The sequence below is a fragment of the Anguilla rostrata genome, chromosome 8 (genome assembly GCF_018555375.3).
Source record: "Anguilla rostrata isolate EN2019 chromosome 8, ASM1855537v3, whole genome shotgun sequence".
Taxonomy (NCBI): domain Eukaryota; kingdom Metazoa; phylum Chordata; class Actinopteri; order Anguilliformes; family Anguillidae; genus Anguilla; species Anguilla rostrata.
In genome coordinates this window covers 4,894,778-4,913,896 of record NC_057940.1, presented here as the reverse complement: position 1 = coordinate 4,913,896, position 19,119 = coordinate 4,894,778, and the positions used below count along the sequence as shown (strand labels likewise).

General features: G+C 42.9%; 3 protein-coding genes across 4 annotated transcripts in view; 1 reads left to right on the top strand and 2 right to left on the bottom strand.

Annotated features, from left to right (window-relative positions):
• LOC135260616 (uncharacterized) overlaps positions 1 to 19,119 on the top strand; it is a 127,828-nt gene that overhangs the window by 17,143 nt on the left and 91,566 nt on the right. The gene's annotated exons all lie outside the window — the stretch shown is intronic.
• Positions 1 to 19,119, bottom strand: part of LOC135260620 (uncharacterized) — a 132,270-nt gene that overhangs the window by 65,979 nt on the left and 47,172 nt on the right. The window contains exon 2 of one of the 2 annotated variants that reach the window (XM_064346003.1): positions 8,406 to 8,464. In XM_064346003.1, the coding sequence (XP_064202073.1) occupies positions 8,406 to 8,442 (37 nt within the window). In that variant the 5' untranslated portion in view covers positions 8,443 to 8,464. Of the gene's footprint in view, positions 1 to 8,405; positions 8,566 to 19,119 lie in introns of those variants that run through there. The other variant, XM_064346005.1, reaches the window with a different exon arrangement.
• Positions 4,509 to 19,119, bottom strand: part of LOC135260617 (carcinoembryonic antigen-related cell adhesion molecule 3-like) — a 139,243-nt gene continuing 124,632 nt past the window's right edge. Inside the window, exons 7-8 of the mRNA XM_064345989.1 lie at positions 6,016 to 6,145; positions 4,509 to 5,050 (exon numbers count right to left, since the gene is read on the bottom strand). Of these exons, the coding sequence (XP_064202059.1) occupies positions 5,041 to 5,050; positions 6,016 to 6,145 (140 nt within the window). The 3' untranslated portion in view covers positions 4,509 to 5,040. The remainder of the gene's footprint in view (positions 5,051 to 6,015; positions 6,146 to 19,119) is intronic.

The window sequence follows — 19,119 nt, the reverse complement described above, 5'->3', positions numbered from 1 at the left end:
ATCTATGGTGAGCAAAAGCTTCAGATTCGCTGGGTCAACTCAGTCGAGACTCAAGCTGAACTCCCCCTCAAAATCTCTCTGCTCTCTGTCTCTGTCTCTCTCTCTCTCAGAACACACAAGTGCCACAATTTGGTGTAGACTTGCAGTTACTGTATGAACAGCCTAGTCAGTATCTCTGTCTCTCTCTCTCTCTCTCTCTCAGCACACACAAGTGCCACAATTTGGTGTAGACTTGCAGTTACTGTATGAACAGCCTAGTCAGTCTCTCTCTCTCTCTCTCTCTCTCTCTCTCTCTCAGGACACAAAAACACATAAACACACACACACATACACACACACATACAACAAAACAGCAAACCTTTTACATTCCGACTTACTCTGAGTTTTGGAGATTAACCTTTAATATTTCTTCACCTGAACAGAACGGGCAGACACGCCTATACTGGAGGTTCTGACCAACACGTCAGGGCCTTGGTTCTGCAATGTGTCTGTGAGGTGTGCTACCCTCCACGGCCTCTGGGTGGAGTCGCTCTGTCAGCTTACACAGGGCAAACTCGTGTGCCAGGAGACAGCCAGGAATGACTCCGTCCACTCAGCGCAGTTACTGATCACGGCAACCAGAGATGCCATCAACTGTAGCAGCAGCAACCCCGCCAGCACAAGCTCCGCCCCCCTGCTTCCTGTTACACAGGTCTGCCAGGCCTATGTGCCAGGTAAGGAATTAATATACGCTAAATGGTTCCAAACATATCAGTATGTTCTGTTTGTCTATAAAGTTAATACCGGGACGTGTGAATGTACGTGTGCTTTGCAGGTACAGGTGAAGCCCTGATTACAGTCAATGGTATCGTTAATGGGTCTGTCACTTTGCCCTCCGGATCTCCGTACGACAGTCCCACGGAGGTCCAGTGGAGGATTGACAAGAGTGTAATCGCCTTTTATTTGAAGCTGGGCCTTTTGAAATTAGACACCAATAGATTTGGGGACCGGTTACACCTGAACACGAATGATGGTTCTCTTCAAATCAACCGGGCACAGATGGGCGATGCGGACACGTACACCGTGGAAGTCTCTCACAATGAAAGCAAACACAAGGCTGAAGTCAAGCTGATGATCTATGGTGAGCAAAAGCTTCAGATTCGCTGGGTCAACTCAGTCGAGACTCAAGCTGAACTCCCCCTCAAAATCTCTCTGCTCTCTGTCTCTGTCTCTCTCTCTCTCTCTCTCTCTCTCAGCACACACAAGTGCCACAATTTGGTGTAGACTTGCAGTTACTGTATGAACAGCCTAGTCAGTCTCTCTCTCTCTCTCTCTCAGGACACAAAAACACATAAACACACACACACATACACACACACATACAACAAAACAGCAAACCCTTTACATTCCGACTTACTCTGAGTTTTGGAGATTAACCTTTAATATTTCTTCACCTGAACAGAACGGGCAGACACGCCTATACTGGAGGTTCTGACCAACACGTCAGGGCCTTGGTTCTGCAATGTGTCTGTGAGGTGTGCTACCCTCCACGGCCTCTGGGTGGAGTCGCTCTGTCAGCTTACACAGGGCAAACTCGTGTGCCAGGAGACAGCCAGGAATGACTCCGTCCACTCAGCGCAGTTACTGATCACGGCAACCAGAGATGCCATCAACTGTAGCAGCAGCAACCCCGCCAGCACAAGCTCCGCCCCCCTGCTTCCTGTTACACAGGTCTGCCAAGCCTATGTGCCAGGTAAGGAATGAATGTGTCTCGACCAATCAGAATAAGAGACTACTGAAGAAATTCCTGTTATAGAACCAGATATTCCACTACACAAAACTTGCGTCCCAATCCCTATTGCCATTATTTTGGTCCCAGGGCACTATTTTAGATCAATGGCACAATTAATTTAAGATGGCCATTGGAAAACATGGATGTTGATTTCACTTAAGCATTTCTGGTTAGATTTTGATGTGTGCTTGGAGTCATTGTCCTGCTGGACAATCTACCTATGACTAAGTCCTAGCTTCTTAGCAGAGACAACCAAATTTTCTGCCAGCATTTCCTGGTACTTTGTTGAATTCATTGTGCCATCAATCTAAAATAGTTTAGATTTAGATCAAAAGCAAGCAGTGTTAGATGCTATTATTGCACATTTATAAAAGGTTTTCTTTGATTAAATCCAGTAAACTTACTAGGTACTTACTAGGCACATCAACACCGTACAGCATTCAAAGTAAAACAGCATTCAATTTAAAAGGAACTCAGCTGATAAAAATGAACTTTCCATCTCAGTGCAGGGCTGTCATGGGCAGTGTTGTCATGACATGACATCATGAACCAAGGAGTGGGGGGATTGGGGGAGTGGGGCGGATGGGGGATTTGTCAGTGTGTTCACAGACCGGGGAATTAGCGCAAGAGCAATAGCATCAAAACAGCTATCCTTGCACTTTTGCGGCATCATACTCCAGTTAGAGCTCTAAGGTCGGCCAACCAGATGCTCTTGGATGTTCCGAGATCCAGGCACAAAAATAGAGGTGACCGAGCCTTTGCGGCAGCTGCCCCTAATCTCTGGAACAGCCTACCTTTTCATATAAGAACTGCTCAGACCCTAGAGTCTTTTAAGTCGCTGCTGAAGACCCACCTCTTCTCGTTGGCATTCAATTTGAGTTGAGCTTGTCACCTTGTTTTTTTACATCTTCGATGTAATTCTTTTATTACCATGTTTATTGTTTCCTTTTATTCTAATTTTTTATTAGGCTAATTTTATATTTGTTCTTGTTATTTTAAGTCTGTTCAAGCACTTTGTTCAATTGTGGTTGTTGTAAATTTGCTATATAAATGACTTGACTATCCGTGCCCTCAGAATACTGCACAATTGAAACGACTTCCAATGAAATAAAATAAAAACATTTGAATCCTGTGTTGTGTGGCCCATCCCCAGTTGTGGCCCATAATGGCCGCATAAACCATTTATGCAAGCAGTTGACTCTGATCACGGGGTTCAAAAACACTGAGTAAGTACTGGAGCAGCCTTTTGAGCTCCTGGAGCTGACTGAATTTCAGAATGTCCCATAACTTCGACAAAAGCATCAAGCTCAGCACCAACAATTCCTTCTGGAGGCAAACATAGTTCACTGGCATGAGAGATCAGAAAAAAAAATCCTCATGTATGTTTAGAAAGTATAGAATGCCTGCCTAGTAAAAGTGCCTATAGATGGAAATCAAAAGGATTGACATGTGCTTTGCAGGTGAAAAAGATGACAAAGAAGTTTGAACCACACAAAATAAGAGGCAAGTGGCCTATTATTTACACACATATTTCAAATAGATGTGTTTGAAGTGCACTGTACCTGAGAAGAGCAGTGTGGACACCAACAAGCATTTTCAGTCTGAGAGAGACAGACAGCTAGTGATCTGTGGAACTTCCTCAGTAGCAGTTGGAATGTAATGTGTGTGTGAGTATGTGTGTGTTTGCGTTTGTGTGGTGAGTGATTTTAAAATGGGAGGCTATGCTGTAGGTTGGACTATTTGCCTCTTTTGTTTTATCCCACAAGCGTCAGACAGGAAGTGTGTTTCAGTTACAGGCTGCAGTGGCTGCACTGTGGCTGATGAACTGCTCCTGTTCACACAGTGTCTGTGCAAAGAGTCATCACAGTATCACAGGCTGAGAATGCCCATTAAAGGCTTCATGTGCAAACTCCACGTTTAAAAAACACAGTGAGCTTAAATGTGCTATAAAACCATTCAAGATATTTTACATTTCTACTTATAAACTTCAATCTACTTGTCAATGCACCATGAAAATATCCAATGTGAAACAAGTGCTTTGTATATTACTACTATGTATAATCATTTATACAGGACGGGGCGGCCCAGATTGTAATTTTACTGTTAAAAGTTGAAAAAAGTCTGTTTTAGTCTTATGTGACTCACCAAAGTTTTTATGTATTTATTTCCTTTTCATTATTTCATAAACATTATTTATTACATGCCATATGCACCAAAGGTGAAAGCCAAACTTGTAATTATTGCATTAGTTAATTTCTTTCACCCTCAAATGTTAATTAACTGTATTAAAACTGAGGATTTTATTGTCAGAGAGAAGCGAACAGGTTTTTTTTTTCAAAGTACACAATCACTTGATCATTTAAAAAAAGCTTCTGCTACTAGTCTGAGTCATCAGACAACATTCAGCATTCAAGCCACACCTGTTCCTGTTTCATGGATTTTTCAGTCTTAAAGATTCGAAAGGCTTCACTGAGTGAATACAAAATATGCCCTTAAAATGGGTACCTGTGTTTAATTGAATATAGGGGTTAATCACAAAAACTAAAGTCTGGTTTAGTGGAAGTGCATGTGCCCTAAAACTTATTCAGTATTTATTCCATATTTACTGCATGATATTGAATCTAAAATTTTCGCAGTTTCATTTGAATTATATTTTCTTTGTGTTTATTTACCATTACCATACTAGCTCATGTTTTCCTTTAATTGAATGTCCATTAAAGATTCATGAGAGCAAAAGTATGACGACTTCCAATTAAGAAAACTTTATTATTCATCAGATGATGGAAAATCATCTTTGGCTCAAGTGGATGAAAACTCATAATCCAAAAACACATTAAAATCTAAAAACACATAAAAAGTTTAGCTTACAGATAAAAAATAAACATAAAAGCTTGAAGCAAAAAACATAAAAAATATAGTTAAGTTCACATTGCAGCTATAAATTATTGCAATGCTTCATAGCAAAGCTTGGACAAACTAGTTCATCTTCAGTTCACCCCAATATGACTGTGTGCTTGTGTTTTCCCTCCCAAGGTTTGGGGAGGTTTTGGAATAATATTCAAAATATGTACTGAACTGTGTTGCAAGGACTACTTGTTTTATATGCATTCATGAGCTTGTAGTCTTTGATACAAACACACACACACACACACACACATGCATGCACATGCACTAACATACACACACACACACACACACACACATACACAGTTATTTCAGATATTAATTCTTTCCTCTCCTCTGACAAATGTATCCTTCTCTCTCAGTCCTCATTGATCTCTGAAAAAAACCAACAGAAATAAAGGATTTAAACTCCAGAACTGTATCTAAAATTCACATGAAACAATACAGCATGTGTGAGGTGTGGTAGATTGTGTGAGTGTGAATTAAAGTGTGTGGTAGAGTGTGTGAGCGTGTGGTGGAGGGTGTGAGTGTGAAGTAGTGTGTGAGTGTGTGGTGAGGTAGAGTGTGTGAGTATGTGTTAGTGTGTGTGAGTGTGTGATGGAGGGTGTGAGTGTGAAGTAAAGTGTGTGGTAGAGTGTGTGAGCGTGTGGTGGAGGGTGTGAGTGTGAAGTAGTGTGTGAGTGTGTGGTGAGGTAGAGTGTGTGAGTATGTGTTAGTGTGTGTGAGTGTGTGATGGAGGGTGTGAGTGTGAAGTAAAGTGTGTGGTAGAGTGTGTGAGTGCGTGGTAGAGTGTGTGAGTATGTATTAGTGTGTGTGAATGTGTGATGGAGTGTGTAGGTGAGGGGTAGAGTGTGTGAGTGTGAGGTGGAGTGTGTGAGTGTGTGGTAGTGTGTGTGATTATGGGGTAGAGTGTGTGGTAGAGTGTGTGATGGAGTGTGTGAGTGAGGGGTAGAGTGTGTGAGTGTGAGGTGGAGTGTGTGAGTATGTGTGAGTGAGGGGTAGAGTGTGTGAGTGTGTGGTAGTGTGTGTGATTATGGGGTAGAGTGTGTGAGTGTGTGGTAGAGTGTGTGATGGAGTGTGTGAGTGAGGGGTAGAGTGTGTGAGGTGGAGTGTGTGAGTGTGAGGTGGAGTGTGTGAGTATGGGGTACAGTGTATAAGTGTTTGGTGGAGGGTGTGAGTGTGTGATGGAGTGTGTGAGTGAAGAGTAGAGGGTGTGAGTGTGTGAGTATGGGGTAGAGTATGTGAGTCTGTTTGGATGCTTTTTAAAGAGGTGCCTGAGCGTGTCAGATTCAAGCTCACTGCTAATGAGAGATGTAAACACAGGAATGACCATGACTGACCTGCAGCACCTCTCTCTGACATTAACTGCGATGACAGCCGAAACCATGGCAACCAGACCCAGGGAGAACAGCACTGACTTTAGCGCACACAGCGAGAGGCCAGGAGATGGTGTTACTGGAGGAACTGGACCTACAGGAAATAAATAACATCACACAGGACCCTACAGAGACAGCTACTGTTACACACAAACACATATACAAATGAACAAATAAGCACTCACACGCACATATGCACACACGTGCACGCAGAGCGAGAGGAGATGGTCTTACAGGACGAATTTATCCTGGATGAAATGACACTGGACCCCACAGAGACATCTTGCGTTACACACAAACACACATACATACACAAATACACACATATGCGCATATTTGTGCATACACACATTCAAACATACACACATGTACACACACTGTCACATGCTCATGCACACACTCATATCATACACTCACAAACACTCGTACACACAAATACTTTCATACACACTCACCACATACAACACACACACACACACACAAACAAGAAAAGTTACTTGGAATAAGCACCACAACAATATCTCATGGCGAACACTACTGCCTGCAGCCTTAAATGTATATGAACAACTGACAGAATCACAGATGCCAGACAAACATATGAACATGTCAGACAGAAATATACACACGATACCCACAGACAGACTTTCAGACTTTGTCCACAGACAGACAGACTTACAGACGTCCATTGTAGATTCTGATCGTGTCTTTGTGTCGACCCAGTTACTGCTGCTGCAGTGGATGGTCCCGTTAGTTGCCGTGACGATGATGTTGATTCCTGTTGGTGAGGTTGTATTTGCTACCTGTGTGCAGTCGTCATGGTCACAGGTGTAGCTGGCCCAGGTGTCTTTAGCAGAGCAGTTCACTGACACCTTACAGAACCCTCCAGCAGAGGAGAGTAACGCCACTCCCACCTGGGGTGTGGGCGGGGCCTCTGCAAAACAACAACCACTCCACTGGGCCAAAGATGTGACACATTGCACCATATAGTCTCATAATAATCTCATATATCATATCATACAATAGTAGTCCCAATATATTCAGTTTTATCATATAATTTTAGAGCCCACATCATACAACATAACTTCACGATAATCTCAGAAATCACATCTAACCTCAGAATTGCACTATTATTTGAATGCATTAGTATTGATTTATTTTCCACCCATATCGTTTCTGCACATTTATGATTGCACTGTACACATCCCAGCTGCTGTAAAAGTGTATTATTCCTACCTTGAACTGTGAGCCTGTAGGTAGCAACATCTCTTCGGTGTCCTTTATGATTAATTATCTTTGCTGTGTAGATCCCACTGTCTCTCTCCTGCACGTTCTTCAGCAGCAGAGAGAAGTTCTTCTCATCAAATTCTGTTCTGGCATGATAATTTCCATATTTTTTCACATATTTATTCTCCTGAATGTAATCCACTATTTTTGTAAAGGTATTGAAAGTCCAAAACATGCCATCAATCGGGCATTCTTCATATGTCTGCACATCCAGATGAACAGAGCTTCCCTTGCGCACAAAGAGACCAGACTCTTCCGCTCGGGAAACTGGAATGAAACAGGGAAAAAAATTTCATTTTAAAACATTAAAACAAACTCTGTTCTGCAGATAGATCCCATACATATTACAGTATACCTTTAAATACAACTGCACTGTTACAAGCTATTACGGAACGTCTATAAAAGACTTTCTTACTTTAAAGACAACGCATTATTACAAGCAACTATTGAACATCAACACATCACAGCGTTCAAAGGAAAACAGAATTTCAAACAAACTCAGCTGCTCAGATATATTCAACACAATAGATATTCGCAAACCTTCCTTTCATCTAAATGCAACCCAGGTCATGGACAGAGCCCGCTCTAGGATTTTGGTGGCCCTTAACAAGAAGTAACTAGGGGCAACCAACCGCAGACTTGGGGAGGTGGCAGTGGCAGAAGTCGGGGGCTACACAGACCATTTATGACAGCAGCTGGCTCTGCTCACGGGATGCAAAAACTCTATGTAAGTACTGGAGCAGCCCGTTGAGCTCCTGGAGCTGACTGAATTTCAGAACGTCCCGTAACTACAACAAGAGCATCAAGCAGAGCACCAACAACTCCTTCTGGAGGCAAACATAGTTCACTGGCATGAGAGATCAGAAAAAAAGAATATGCTCATGTATGTTTTGAAAGTATAAAATGCCTACCTAGTAAAAGTGTCTATAGGCGGAAATCAAAAGGATGGAAGCAAATGTTGCTTTGCAGGTGACAAAGATGACAAAGAGGTTTGAACCACACAAAATAAGAGGCAAGTGGCCTATTATTTACACACATATTTCAAATAGATGTGTTTGAATACACTGTACCTGAGAAGAGCAGTGTGGACACCAACAGGACAAGCATTTTCAGTCTGAGAGAGAGAGAGCTAGTGATCTGTGGAACTTCCTCTGTAGCAGTTAGGGTGTTGTAGTGAGAGGGTGCATATTAGTGTATATGTATGTGTGTGTGTGTGTGTGTGTGTGTGTGTGTGTGTGCGCGTGTGTTACTTTTTTAAACCACAAGCTTCACACAGGAAGTGTCTTTCAGGTAGAGATTGCAGGGGCTGCAGTGTGGATGGCTATATCCTCCTGTTTACATTTCAGTTTCTGAGCAAAGATGTCATCACAGTATCACAGAGCTGAGAATGACCATTAAAGACTTCATATGCAAACTCCACGCTTAGAAAAGACAGTGAGCTTAAACACACTATAAAAGCATTAATGATACAATTATACAGTACTGTATACAGTATACAATTATACTTATTAATACATTATAAATATGTCCAGTGCAAAATATATTTGTGTATCACTCACCCTACATTATACATATATTTTTTGATGTTATATAGCACTAATTTATCTAATTCATATTACAACAGAAACAATCACAACTGAAATACAAGAAAAACTGGATAGCACTTAAATATAAATATGCACAATAAGGTCCAGAATTACTGTCACCATCATTGGTAGCAGCCATCAAGATATCCAAGAACTGGAGACAGCTTATGTTTACCGGTTCCATGGATTCCTATGGGAGCTGCTCAATGGCGCATGAAGCCAATTCATTGGACGCAGCCATATTTGACTATGGGCCGTTGGCACCAGTGCGTGAACACTGGGTACCTAAATGTGAAGGATCATGGTAAACGCAGAGAAATGATGTCAGACAAATTGTGGCTTTGCTGACTAGCTACAGGACTCTTTGTGACAAGGCCATTTCTAATGTGGTTTCTAACATTTCTGCAAATTGAAGTAATAAATAAGGCAGTCGATAATTTTACAGAAGCATTTGGCAAGACTGTACATTACATTAGATAGCTAGCTAGCTAGTTACGTTCTTATGAAAAAGCCATTGTTGGTGCCATTGTCAGAAAGTAGTTTGTACGGCTTGTGTTGTGGTTTCCAGTCATGATAATCTATGATTACAAACATATATCTTTTCCCTTTTACCTTTTTCAACATGTCCACCTAATCGATTACCAAGTGTTTAAACGGGCCTTCCGGGATCAGTATGTGTCCTATGGTTGCTGTTAAATCCTTTCTAATGTTATTTTGTGCGCATATTTCACTCAGGCTCAGTTGGTAATCTACTGAGTTCCGTAGATATGGAGACCAAAACCCATCCCTCTTGGTAGTCCGCATCACCTCCCCTCGTGCACAGTGATCCACCCCATGCGCTTCACTGATTAGTAGGGTTAGTAAGGGAGTTGGTGCTCTTAATAGGCCCTCCGTGCTTCTCCAAATACCATCCTGATCTTCCTTCGCCGCCCTTCTGTCCCACTCGGCTTTATCACTTTCTGCTGCTGCTTGCTGCATGTCTTTAACATCCTCTAGTGTTGATGTCTGGTGTATGTTCACCTGTGGTGCCATAACAGCCGTTGTGCACCCTGATGCTAACTTTGCTATCTCATCTGCCTTATTGTTTCCTTTAACCACAAAATCATTTCCTTTCTTATGTGCCTGACACTTTATTATGGCTAACTGTTCTGGTTTTAACATTGCCGATATTAGATCCAAAATCTGTCCTTTATGTTGTATGTCATTTCCATCGCTTTTTCGAAAACCACGATTTTTCCATACTGCCCCAAACAGGTGACATACTCCATGAGCATATGCTGAGTCAGTATAAATGTCTGCGGCCTGTCCTGCTACCAACTCAGTCCAAATTTACCTTGCTCTATCATTTCTATCACCTTGTGGTGAGTAAATATTACTACTGGATACCCCATTGTTACTGCTACAGCTTTTTCATAGGCCCACCAGATCCCTGCTAGGTCCTGATAGCAGGTCAGGTATCCTACTGCTACCTCATTCAGTTTGGAGCTGTAATATGCTACCGGCTGTTTTTTCCTTCCCTTGCAAGTCCCCTGCATGAGGATTGCAGTTGCAAATCCCCCTTCTCTGACTGTTACATATAATTCAAACAGTTTTTCGTAATTTGGTAAGGCCAATGCTGGAGCCTGAATTAGCTCCTTTTTGATATATTCAAACGCTGTTTCAGCATCTATGTCCCACTTTATCTTATTCCTCAGATTCTCCTGCCCTGCTTCTTTCATTACTTTCCTTCAGGGATGCCTGCACTGAATCCAGTCATGCCTAGAAATGTCATCATTTGTCCTACAGTTTCTGATTTTGGTACTTTCACTATACCTTCCACCTGTCGTTCTGCTATGCTTCTGCAGCCAAACGAAATACTCCTGCCCAAATATTCTACCTTTGTCTGGCAAAATTTATTTTTCCTGGACACCTTGTGCCCTCCTTGTGCCAACCGTCTTAACAGCTTTAAGCTATCTTTCTCACACTGTTCTTGCGAGTCTGAACATACCAACAGGTCATCCACATATTTAAGAACCACATTCCCCAATTCAAGTCCCTCCAGGTGTGTTCTAAGGACTTGATTAAAGACATGAGGGGAATGCATAAACCCTTGCGGCATTTTAGTATAAGTGTACTGCTGGCCCTCATAGGTGAATGCAAATAGTTCCTGGCTCTCAGGGGCCAAAGGAACACTAAAAAATGCTGAACACAGATCTATCACCGTGAACCATTTGGCCGTGGGGGGAACATTGGTCAACAGGGTGTGAGGATTAGGCACTTCAGCTGCCATATCCTGTACTACCTCGTTTACTGCCCGTAGGTCATGCACTAACCTCCAGCTCTTCCCTTCTGCCTTCCGTACTGGCAGCAAGGGCGTGTTACATGAGCTTCTAGTTACCTTAACACCCCTGCTGCCGACAGGCCTTCTATGGTACTAATAATCCCTTCTACAACTTCCTGTTTCAAGGGGTACTGAGGCCTGCGGGGGCCTCTACAGCCTGGTTTCAATCGTATTTCAATTGGATTTGCAGATTTTACCCTCCCTACATCTGTGCTGTGACCACAGCTGTTCTGGCAATTGGCCCAGCTTCCTTTCGCTTTGCTCCTGAAGCTGTTGTCGCGACTCTACAATGGGGATTTTTACCTGCTTAGGTCTCCCCTTCATGTGAGTGTTGACAAAAATTTTCATCATTGTTTGATAATTTTTAGATTATCTGTTTGATAAAACTTCATTTTTTCTGCCCTTTTTACCATAGGCCCCAAGTCCTTAGGCCTATGTCCAGGGTTCACTTTCAATGTCACATGGGGTGCTGCCTCCTTCAGTTCAAACCATTGTTTTACCCATTCATTTTCGTCTACCCTTAATGCAGCTCCCTCTGGTCCCAGCGCTGTAGATCGAATCCATTGTTCCGAACCTGCACATTTTTTCTCTATTTCTGTGTCTTGGGTAGGATCGAACAGCATTGTGCAATGTAATTCTGTTTCAGGCCACGTGGCTTCAGGTATCTGTGCTTCCACATACTTCCCCCATATGTTCCAGGTTTGAGCCCTAACCTGTTCGCCTACGTCTCCCAACCAATAGACATTTGCCCATTGATTTTCTTTCCCAATCTGCATATTGCACATCCCTGACAGGCTGATTCCCTCCCTACTGCAATGCAAGTTTAGTCCTAGTTCCAATATAGCATCTCTGCCTAGCAAATTTACCGGTGTGTTTTTACATACTAACAGCGGCAGCTTTGTTTCCTTTGCCCCTACTTTAATAGACACCGGTTGTGTCATTGGGGTCAGCTGCATTTTTCCCGAGAACCCCACTGTTTTCACATATTGACCCGACACAGGCAGATGGACAGCATGTTTCTTTTGAATGCACGTACATGTAGCTCCTGTATCTATCATCATGGGCAAAATTCTTTTTTCTATTTCTACATTGATTATGGGTTCCTGCTCTGCATTTCTTGTTATGAGTACATGCTGTCCTGCCTTATAAGGGTTATCTGGGCACCCCTATTGGGCTCCCATATAGTTCACCGGTCCCTGGTTTTGGACCGGGACCCAGGGCTGAGGAGGCCCAGGCTGGGGCTGCTGCTGCTGGGGCACATAAGGACAGTTCCTTTTAATGTGTTCCATTTGTCCGCATCCCCAGCACACTGGGGGACCCTGCGGGGGCCCCTGCTGGTTGCACTGATAATTTCCCTGATTTTGCCCTTTCCACTGGTTACCTTGCCCTTTGTTTCCTGGTTGTTGCCCAGGCCCCCCTTTGGGGCCTTGCCCCCAGTTTTGTTGCAGGGCTTCCTGCTGTGCTCCCTGCATGACCACTGGTGGCGAGATGCCAGAGAAGTTATAAACAATGGTGGGCTGGGGTCTGTTAAGTTGTCTGTGATGGTATTATGGCTGCCTGCGTATTATGGCTGCCTGCGGCTCTTCCCACATGAAGTCTGCCAGAAGGGGGGCCATTTTCTTTGGATCCTTGCCCTTCTCTGTTTCCTTGTTTTTTTCTTTTTCCTTTCATCGCAGTTCCTCCAGCTGCAGTTGGAGAAGCTTTTTCTGCACCTCCTGTATTTGGTCATCCTATCTCTTTTCCTCTTTGCGGTGCTTGTCTACGGCATGCACCACATGATCCATGAATTCTCTGTGGCTTTTGGAGGACAGTCCCACCACCTCCTCCAGGCGGCTTCTGGCTGGGTCCGGCAGCCCTTCCAGAATGGCTGTGCGGAAGAGCGTTGTCAGTATGGGATCCCCCTGGACATCCCTCTCTGTCAGCATCCTCCATCTGCGGAGCTGGTTTTCCACAAAAGCAGCCGGTGACTGGCTGTCCCCTAAGGGCACCCCCTTCATTGCTCCTGCATCCGGCCATGTGGGGAAGGTTTCCCTCAGGGCGGCCCACACCCGGTCTCGGTACCTGTCAAACGGTATCCCGTCCACTCGGTTGGTATCCATGTTTTGCAGCCTGGCCCTTCGCAGGATCTCAAGCATTTTCTCAGTTCCCAGAATTTTTCCAAGGAGGGCCTTCACATCCCCCAGCGCCATCATTTTTCCCATCATTTCCTCCTCCAGCTTCCTTATCCAGTGGCCTGCTCCCTCCTGCGACGCTCAGCCTTCCTCCTCCTCACTCTCCTGCCACTTTCCTCCTGACGCGGCTCCTCCCAATAGTCTGCCCCAGGCTTTCCAGACTGTCTGACAAAATCCTCCTCCTCCCAGGGAGAGGCCCTGGGCTGCTCAAACAGCCTGCTTATCTCTGAAACGCTACTTAACCCAGGACCCCACCCTACCTGCTTCCGTTTTGGCTTGGTGCCTAGGCTAGTCCCACATGCCTGACCCACCTTTGTTAAATCTTCCCTCATTTTCCTCACTTCTCGTTATCTTTCTCATACTGGCTTCCTCTTCCCTCACTTCTCGTGCCTTCTGTTCCCAATTTGTCAGAAACTCTAATTCCTTTATTTTGTCTTTTATCTTCTTTTTTCTGCTCTACGTCCCTTTCCTTTTGCATCACCTCTCCCCATTCCTCCAGCTGCTTTTTTATTTCCTCCTTTTCCCTGTCTGCTTTTCCCTCATTTCCATTTCTCCACTCACTTCCAGTGTCCCTTTTATCATTGGATACATGCCTCCTTCATTTTCCTGTCCTCTCTCTATATCTGGGTATGGCGGACGTCCATAGGGCACATTAGGGTCCTCCACAGGTGGTTTGAACTGAGGTAGCTCAACCCCCCCCCCCCCCCCTTCCCCGCGTACGCGTGGCGCAGTTTAATTCCCCCGTCTTTAAACAGTTTCAAAATCTCCAATTCTTTGTTTCTTTTTCCAGTTCTCTTTTTTGATCTGTCCCCGCGGCATGATTTGTCACCATACCTAGCATCTCTTCACACACTCCGAGATCAAACGTTCACCCTTTCGGCCAATGCGTTACTGCCTTTTTAGTCCTTCTCTCCCATTTCTCTCATATTTTTTCTATATCCGCCTGTAATGCCGGGAACCGCTTTTCCAGCCTTCCCACCAATTTCAACTAGTAAGAATGTTATTGTGGATATCAATCAATCAATATTTATTCCAGACTGAATGTCCATATATATATATACAAACAAGTTCAAAAGACAAACAGACAAAAAAGACAGGTCATAGAAGTTATAAAAAATTTAAGATAAAACGTACAGGCTCTTGTGCCAGTGTTTCCAGATTTTCGACTGGTATCTCGCACAGTTGCGCGCAGGGTTTACGATCACCTGTATGATAGCATTCTCAGAGGCGTTTAGACGACACATACATTTATACACAAGGTTTCGCAAGACACCAAGGCATGAGGGAACTCTAGTATTAACAAACATTTCAGAGGCACTAGACCATCTTGGTATCCTTAACAAAAGTCTCATGGAATCATTATAAGCAACTTGTAGCTTCTGTAAGCTTGATTTCCTATAGCTACACCATAAATGCGCACTATATAGTGGATAACAATATGCTCTAAACAGAGATATCTTAACATCATGTGTACACATTTTAAACTTTCGCATCAACATGTTGGCTCGTGCATATAGATTACGACATTGACGGAAAATATCCTCATCGTTAGACAAGTCATCAGTGATGCAGTATCCCAAGTAGTTTACCTTATTAGAGACACTTAAGACATTCTCGGACAGATAAAAGTTAGGAAAAATTAGATATAATTAATTACCATTCTGACTAGTGAGAATACAATTTTGATTAGGATAAATGCTATTATGGATATCTACAATGTAATTACAGATAGGAGTGTGGTTCGATTAAATGTTAAAACGGCTTGCCATAGGTGTGCGGATTTGTCGGAATAATGAGACAGTACACAGGTATTTCTGGTTAAACTTAGCTCTTACAAATTCTTTAGTTTGCTTTAAACATTAAAATGAACAAACAATCAGTTGAATCAATTCAACCAACAGTTAAAACAGTTGAAATTGATATTTTACATCGCTGGTCTTTTGGAATTGTTCCTGTCCAGATTTGAAACGAAAGTGCCAGACTATAACATCAACCATTAGCGTTACTTCACTGAATCGGCTCTTTTTGGGATTTTCAGTGGCACCAGGTAAAAACTTGTAATATTGTATTTGTCTGGTTGCATTGATTTTGTAGCATATTGTTGGAATTTGTTGCATAAGCAAAGCTGACTGGCCGTTCCAAAAAGTGGGCGGTCACTGTTGCGGTTGTTCTATATAGGCACACGTTCTCTGAGCAGGTGAACCATTTATCGTATTTACAGGATCAGTACCGGAGTGTAGAGGAACTCTCGACTGGCATTTCAGATTTTCGGTGCGAAATGGAACTTCTCAAAATAGGCTATATGGTATATATATCCACGTATTATGAGGAGGGAAGCCATTTCCCGTATTTATGGGATATTTAACGGATTGGAGGGATACTAACGACTCGCCTTTCAGTGCAAAATGGAGCTTCTCAAAATTCTGCTCTTCTTTGCTCTGGCTCTGCGTGCAATCACAGGTAATGCTAATTTTATTTTCTAGCCTACAGTAGGGGAGACCGGAGTCGGTTGTGCCACATTTCCCTTTTAACGCGAACATTTTCAGATTAACAACTTAATACTATCTATTAACTTTTGGTGATGTTAATTTAATCCAGTCGCTAACGTGAAAAAGGCACATTTAGACTTTAAACAGAATGACTTCAAAGAAACAACTGACCCATCTTCGGGTAACGACCGCTATCTAGTTATAACAAAATTCAAGCTAGCCGCCAAGCGACTGGAAATGCAGTAACATCCAATGAATTGTATAGAGCTGAAACGTCTAGTTCCGGAAGTAGAAATAGCATTCATATTTGCCATAGAGTATTTGATTCGCCAGACATTGTATATTAACGGTAAAAGGTAGACTTATCACGAGCTAGGGTATTGTGAAACGATGTCATATGCTCCTTTAGAAGCCATAAATCGGACAGATTTCAACTTAGATTTCCGTGCTAGCTAGAAACGAAGTAGTCACCGTCGGTTAGCAACCCGTGTAGGCTACTATGGTTTCTCTTGCATGTTTCTGTAGGGACGAGAAGAGTGCGCGTAGAGGTGAAAACCATTACAACAGTCATTCACATGACCAACTAACCAAACATTTTACTAACATTTAGCTAGCATGATTTAGCTAGTTAGCTAGCATAAGTAAACACATAATGTTACCTTTGTCCGGATGATGACGTAGTCAGCATTTAGTCGGTGGATTTGAAGGTATTGCACACACCCGCTGGTGAATTGGACATGGGCCTCTAAGGATTTAAATTTTTTAAAACGACTGGTGACAGTGACAAATCACAGCTGATAGATACAGACCTTTAAAAAAGAGCTTCGAATACCTTTAAACTCTTATTCTCCAAAGATGGCGGAGCTGTCCCAGAATGTTCCGCGGTTCCCATTCCCTATACCAGCGCACCGAAGCGCCGCTCCTGCACTTATTTTTAATAGTAAAAAAAAAATACTTGTTTTAAAACCATCAACACCCCGTGAATGCACCAGATAAAAATAATAAATGGTATTAGGGTCATATCTATCGACTAATAAATTCTTATGAATTATTTCATGGGGCATTTCATTCATGTTAACTCCCACTGTGACAGAGAGCTCTGTCACCAGCCGCGGCCGCACTCATACTTAACGCAAACGCATACTCTAACACTTTCCAACTGTGCAGACAAACTAGCAAAACGGGCCTTACAAAAGGAAATAACCCTGCCGGTATCACTTGGCAGAGGAGAAGGAAAAGCAGCGATTAAGAGAAAGGAATGGAGATATGGAAGAAAAGGTGGGAGGAAGACCGGAAAGGAAGGGGGTATCTCAAAATACAAAAGTCGGTCATAGCAAAGTAGGCTACTATAAAGAAAGGAACAGAAGGGAGGAAATCATCATAACAAGAATCAGATTAAATGGCACTTTTGTTTGTGCTGGGGTAAAGGAACAGTGACAAGTGTGGGAACTGTGGAGTTAAAGAAAACGTTGAACATATTTTATTGCATTGTGACAAGAATTCGCGGCTTAACTCTTCAACCCTCACACATACAGCCACATCATATTACAGCTATACCCTGCTGCACAATCAAGTTTCTCCATTGAAACAACTTCTTTTACTTATCTGTATTCTTATTTATTCTTTATTCTTATTTTTTTACTTATCTGTTTTATGTGGTAGCGCGCTATGTTTGTTTGTACTCTGTAAGTCCAGGAACTTCCGCGTTACGGGTGGCGAGCGGGACCAAACCGAGCATTCTTCTTCTTCGGTGTTGTTTACCGGCAGCTTGCATCCTTGAAAGTTGCATTACTGCTACCTTTCGGAGTAAGTTAACTCCTACAGCTTATTGCCTGTCACACTTTTATTAACAGTCCCGTTCCCCGAAGGTAGTTGATAAAACATCTCCTCTCCTGCCCACTAGCACCACACTCCAGTACATCCCTCAATCCTGCTCCTGTTATCCCCAATCTTCCCATCTCCTCCATCATATCCTTCCTTTCCGACCTATATTTACTGCAGTTAATGATAATGTGTTCTGAGGTTTCTGGTACCTGACAGATTTCACAAAGACCGGTTGGATGTTTACCTATAAGATGAAGCGTGCTGCGTAAATTGCTGTGTCCTATTCTTAATCTTGATATTACAACCTCCTCTCTTCTGTTTCCTCCCCTCTTTCTTACACTGCCAACTCTATTTTGTATCAGATGTAAATGTCTCCCCCTTCTCTCCTGATCCCAGTGCTGCTGCCATTCTTTATTGATATTTCCCCACACAATGCCCTTTCCCTCTGACTTTGATAACTTGATATTGATTTCAACCCTTCCCTTTTTGACTGCTTCTTTCGCCAACATATCACTACATATTACTATTTTGTTAACCCTACCCCGTTCAGCCCATTCTAATGCCATCAATATGGCAAACAATTCAACAGCATACACACTTAAACAATCCGATGTTCTCTTGCAAATTCCCACTTGACAACTAGGCACAGCAACTGCAGCCCCTGTCGCATCTGTCTGCGGATCCTTTGATCCATCTGTAAAAATCTGAACACTGCCTTTATACTTACAGTCCCTATGGTTATAATATTCACTAAGTCAGCATTCTTATTACTATGCTTAATCTTAAGTAATTCTAGATCTACCCCCACACTTTCTAATTCCCAGACAGGTCTAACAGGCCACACCACAGTTTCGCCAAATTCTTTATCATATACTCCCATATCTCTTGCCACTTGATCTCCTGCCCATCCAAAACTTGATTTTTCCATCCTGTCCTTCTCCCAGCTTGTCTGCAGTACCCTTTTTGTTGGATGACTATCTCCATGCCCCCTTAGATTAACCCAGCCACCAGCTGCTTCTGACGCAACCACAGCAGCATTTCACCTGCTTCCACTTGGAGTGCACACACTGGGAAGTTTTAACTGCTCCTAAACACACTCGTAAAGCCCGAGCTTGTATAACATCTAGGTCCGCCAGCTCAGATTTTGCTGCTGATCCATATACAATACTTCCATAGTCTAATCTTGATCTAATTAAGGCTACATAAATATATTTCAGAGATGCTATATCAGCTCCCCACTCCAATCCTGCAAGACACCTCATGACATTTATCACTTTCTTACATCTACTAACAACATATCTAATATGCTCCCTCCATGTTAACCTCATATCAAATGACTGCCTGGTATGCTAGGACCAATGTTTTAAATTTGATGCGAGCTATAACAGGCAGCC